The sequence below is a fragment of the Plasmodium malariae genome (assembly GCF_900090045.1).
Source record: "Plasmodium malariae genome assembly, chromosome: 3".
NCBI classification, from domain to species: Eukaryota; Apicomplexa; class Aconoidasida; order Haemosporida; family Plasmodiidae; genus Plasmodium; species Plasmodium malariae.
In genome coordinates this window covers 1,272,658-1,278,829 of record NC_041777.1, presented here as the reverse complement: position 1 = coordinate 1,278,829, position 6,172 = coordinate 1,272,658, and the positions used below count along the sequence as shown (strand labels likewise).

The 6,172-nt window shown below is 18.5% G+C and overlaps 1 protein-coding gene across 1 annotated transcript; it reads right to left on the bottom strand.

Moving 5' to 3' along the window:
* Positions 1-2,428: 2,428 nt before the first annotated feature.
* On the bottom strand, positions 2,429-3,268 carry PmUG01_03035300 (fam-l protein; the record flags this gene model as incomplete). The annotated part of the gene is made up of 2 exons (XM_029003090.1): positions 2,429-3,010; positions 3,149-3,268. 2 exons carry the CDS (start codon positions 3,266-3,268, stop codon positions 2,429-2,431), a joined length of 702 nt encoding a protein of 233 aa, XP_028859558.1.
* Positions 3,269-6,172: the final 2,904 nt, after the last annotated feature.

Sequence of the window (6,172 nt, the reverse complement as noted above, 5' to 3'; positions counted from 1 at the left end):
TTTATATTTTTTAATCATATATGTTTGTATATATTAGAATATAATTCAAACTTATATAAAAAATAAATATATATACAATTAGAAGAATAATAGCTACAGGGAAAATTAAAAACCTAATAAGCAAAAGATTAAAAAAAAGTCTTTTTCTATTTTTTTTTGTTCATAAAAAATTTTACTTAATTATCAATGGCAAAGCGAAACCTGTTCAAAATACTCTACTAATATTCCTTCTTGGAATTACATTAAAACAGAATATTTCGTTATATAAAATTCATGTACGGTATAAAAGTACATATAAATGAAAAACTAATAATTTGAGGGAATAAAAATAAATAATTTACAAATATCTTCTTCTAATTGTAAGATAATTTCTTATTATTATAATTTTTCCTTTAATTTTGCAATTCAAATAAAAATAGTTTTTATATCTTATATTAAAGAATATTTTTGTAATATATACCTCATTTTTATGTATTAGGCATATTCTTTCTTTTATTTAATATCATTTTCCAATTTTCCCATATAATCTGTATATTTTTAAATAGTTTTTAATTATTAATATTATTAACTATTAATATATTATTAAAAAATAAAAGATGATAAATTTTAGTAAATTCATTTTAGAAAAATATAATATAATAAATTTTTTTAATGCTTAATAAAAAATAAAAATGGTTAAATAAGTTTACATTTTTAATATTGAAAACACGTACAGATACATATATGCGAATATAAATCAAATAATATAATATATATACTAATATATAATGTATTACAACTTAATATTTATTTATTTTATTTTTCTTATACAGCTAAATATGTAACAGTTTTAAATAATTCAACTTCAAATTTTTCGATTTTTTTAGAATATTCCCATTTTATGTCTTATAAATATTACTAAAACAAAATATCGTATTATTTAAAAAAAAAAATAATAATATCGTAATATAATTATTTTATATATATATATCGCAATAACAGAAGAAAAAATTTTAATAATATACAGATATAATTCATATTATATAAATAAAATACATATAAATATTTTATATTAATATTTTTATTATAAATTTCTTCCCTTTCACTATACACACTAATTCGCATATATAACTCTGCTATTATCTATCACTTTATTATATTTTTACAAAGAAAAAAACATGCATGTATTATTTTAATAATTAAAAAATACTTTTTAAGAGCAAGTAAATGTGATATCTAAAATGCGTATTAAAATTATATTGTAATTTTCATATGATTCCATTAAAAAATATTTATTATGTAAAATTCAGTCACGAAAATTATTAATAAAACATTCATTTATGAAATCATATACCTTACACTTATATAATTTAACGTTGTACAAAAAATATAGGGCTCTTAAATTCAACAAAATAAAACTTATGTGACCAAAAAAAAAAAAGTTATATACCTATGCATTATTTACAAATGCATAATAAATAGTTTTTTTAATTTCATTTTATTTAGATATGAGCGTTATAAATATTAATGCATTATTAATTTTGAATAAAAAAATATATTCATAATTATATATATTTTTAAAATTATAGTAGCTCCTTCTTCCTATCGTTATATGCATGAAAAATAGAAAATATGTTCAAAAAAAAAATTAAATATATATTATTATATTTTAATAATAAACATATATATTTTTTGATTACCAATAATGATAACATAGATTCATACAGACATATATAAAATTTTATTACTATAAAACAAAATATGTATACATATCAACAAAACAAAATATATTAACTTTCTTTCATTATATAGCAAAGAGCATACATTTATTGATAATTTAAAACTAATAATATATTTTCTTAATAACCTGAAAAAATAATAATTTTGTACTAGAACAAGATATACTATAGAAATCACTTTTTAGTTAGAATAAAAAATATCAAAAAAATTCTATAAAATCATTTGAAATTTTCTATTATATATTAATTTTTATGTACAAGTATAGGGTTTTTATAAAAATGAATCTAAATAGGAAAAAAATATATTTATTATGACATATATATTTAACATAAAAAATACATTATGATAAGAATTCAAATACATTAAAACGTTAAAATTCACTAAAAAGATATGAATGTATTTTATTTTTGTGTGTAAAATATGGCGTGTATATGTAGGAGTAATTGCAAAATTTAGTTAATTATAGTTATTTTTAATAAATATATAAATAACGATATTGCGGATATTACTTCATATAAATTATTTCCTTATAAAAATAAATATATAATCTTATTTACTTATCTTTTCCTGAACTTAATTTTTTCAAATTTTTTAACTTTTTTATGGTAGTATATAATCGCTAATACAAGTGTGGTACCTAATATAATGAAAGGTAAGACATAAATTAGATAAATCATAAAACTGCTTACATAAGATTCAGTTATGATCGTCACAGTCTTACTTTTACCACCACCATTAGAAGTACCATTTTTTTTACTTTTTCCATAGACTTGAAGAAACTACCTAAATAAGAAGTTCTCAGAAATTTATGTAAGTTCTTGAACCAATCAGGTGATAAGAGTTTCAATGCCTTAAACAACCATCTTTTAATTCCGTAAGAACAAGAATAATCCAATATAAGTGATATTAATAACAATACGAATATTAATAGAGGTAAAGCATGTCGTAATCCGTATTTTTTAAGTATTATTTTTTTGTAAACCTTATCACTAATTGTCCTGTTCCTTTTAAGAAAATCCATATAATCCAGCTCTTTGAATATTTTTTTTTCTAAATGGGAATATTTTTTTGTTTCAAATATACAAGTTTTATTTTTCATAGACTGTTTATTATTTACTTCATCTTTTGATAAAGCTCTATTTGACAGTTTCATTTGTCTTGCGACGCCCATTTCGTAATAAGATGTATCATTTTTCTCTCGTATTCCATTATTTGGTAACTGTTGCATTAATCTTACACTTTTTAGAAAGTTTATTCTGCGAACACTTTTCCAATAATCGATAATTTCTTCTATCCATTTTTATACCAAAATTGTGCTTTTCTTCCAAATATTTGTTAAACGTAATCTAAAAAATTAAAGCATATATTCGTAATTTAAAACAATAATTAAGTTCATTCTAACAAAAATTATTAACAAAAAAAAGCATACAAAATTCATGAATAACACAAATTTATTTTTAAAATATTTTCTTACGAAATCATCATAAAATTGGCAAATAAAAGTTAAAAGGAAAAACGCGACAATTATAATAAATAGAATTAAATTCATTATTGTTTTTTTGAGTCTAATTATTTATATTTTAATATATCCATAAAAGAATAAATTGACATTATTATAATATTAATTTAATGACAATGGAGAATTTTTTATTTATTTTTTTATTATTTTTTATTTATTTCTAAATACATAACACAACATATATAAATATAATTTTTTTTTTTTTTTTGACAATACCAAAAAATAAAAATAGCTTTAAATATATATTATACAATTTCTATCTTAATTTTATTTTTTAAAAGATAATTTTGTTTAAAACAAAAATATTTTAATGTATTCATAATAATTCAGAATATATTATTAAATTATTTAATAGAATAATTAAATAGTTCTTTCTATTAGATCTTTTAAAAATAAAAAAACATATAAAAGTTCTTTATATTTCTAAATATTGAGATGATGTAGAATATGACGTGTAAATAATATAGAATATGTAGAATATATAACGTATATAATATACGTAATACGCCATTCTCTACATTGAAATGAAGACTAATTTTGACAATGTTTTGTTATTATTATTATTCTATAAATATTATATATCAGAAAAGACTATTATTATTGTGTCATTTTATTAATAAAGTTATAATAAGGATAAATGTAAAAATCAAAAATTTTTCATAGCATTATGTGATATATTAATTATAAAAATATCGTTCATAAAAATTCCGTAATATATTTAAAATATTGAATCTATAAAATACAACAAAATGTAAAAAACTATTTATATCTTAATGGTATATAAATTATAATTTTTTATTTTTTTAATAATTTTTTAAATTTTTTGTTTTAAATAATATATAGTTTATACTATTTAGCGTAAACAAAATATTTTAAAGCTATATACTTAATTTATTATTTTATTTTTTATAAAATATATATATATATATATAAAAGAAATATTAATGTAATCTGATGAACAATATAATAAACTTCAAAAAATAAAGTTATTTTTAAATATATATAATATTATTATTATTATTTTTTCAAAACATAATTAAAAGTACTTTTCCCCCAAATAATTCAGTTCTTAGGGATACGTTTTTACATACATTAGTCATAATTTTTTTTTTTTTTATTTTGTCTCCATCAGGAATCGTATATAGACAATTTATACCATAATTTCCTTATGTTCTTTCCGCTCGAATATTTTCTTATACATACACCTTACTGTACCTTTCTCGATTACCTAATAGTTTTTTCAATAATAACTTCCCCTTTAATTTATATAAATTCACTTTTTAAAACTAAATTAATTCTTCATTACAATTATCACACTACAAAAGTATATTCTCCTTGACAAAGGATTCTTCTATTATATATATATAAAATTATTTCTGTTCATTATGTTTAGAATAATTCCTATATGTCTTCCATAGCATCTGAAAGATTTTTATTTTTATCAATATATTCTAATCTCTTCATATGTTTTATGGGTAAATATAAAAACAATTTATTTGTTCAGCGTATATGCTTTATTAATGCATTCTTCTAATATTATTATATATATCATTACAAATATTTCCGTTGTTATTTTTATTTTACAACTATGTAATTCTTTAAAACCTCATTTATCTTCGAAACTTCCTATAATTGTCGTTAACATACTTTATTGAACTCCGTTATCACTTATATGTATTTCTCTCTTATATATCTTAATTAATTAGTTAAATCATTCATTTAGGATATTATTCCATCATGAGTACTTCCTGCATTATCCATTTTTTTCATGTATATTTTTACATTACTTTTATAAAATGTAAAGGAGTTGTATTTACAGTTATTAACTTTCTTTTGCCCACATTAATATCTATATGTTTTCTTATTTAATCTTTCTGTGTAATCTTTAAAGTGTGTAATTTCCCTTAATTTTTCATGATCATTTTTTTCCATAGTTCGTTTTATATTTGAACAATAAATTAATATTCTATAACTCATTTTTTAAATTCAAATTAAACTCTCTAAATTATTCATAGTTGTTTTTTCTTTACATTTTGCAAGGAATACCACATATATTTCAAAGAAATGTCTCTTGACAATCACTAATTTATCATTTTTGTATTTATCTAGTACTTTCATATGTACATCCATATTACGTTATTTGTGCGTTTTTTTTTCCTATATATATTTTTATATTTATATATGGCCATATCTCGATTTCAGCTACTTCTCTAATATCAACAACATGATAAACGTTTGGATATTTTCAAGCTTTTTCAAAAGAACATTATGCACTTATTATTAATAAATTATGATATTTTTATCTTTTTTTAAAATTCTTTATTAATTATAAGAGTAAATAATGAACTTAATAATTTCTGGTTAGATTTTTATTTAGAAGAGGTTTTTTATATAAAGTATTCTATAAGGAGCAAAATTATACAAAAGCTCTTATATTATGTTAAAAGCACTGGAGAATTTTATTTTTATACTTAATAGTATGTAAAAATATACATTTTTTTATTCTTTAACATTTTATATTTAAATAAAAGATACTAATATAGAATAAATAATATACATTTTTCCTTTTATAATGTAACCATACCTTAGGGAATAACATATGTACTAAAAAAGTAAATTAGCATTTGTTCTGAAACAATGTGTTAATATAAATTAATTAATTTACAATAAAAGTTTAATTTATATTTTTTAAATAGAAATGTATTGATCATATTTTATGCACTTTCATATAACATATGTCAATCTTTATATAAGTATAATTATCTACATTGTAAATGAAAAAGAAATATTAATACATGAAAAAATATATCAGACAAACCATAAATAATATTATATTAATAATTATTTCATGAGAAAGTATATGATAGGTGATATTTTATACATACGTACATTTAAAAGGAGAAAAATAATGATTATTATGTATCTTTATAAATA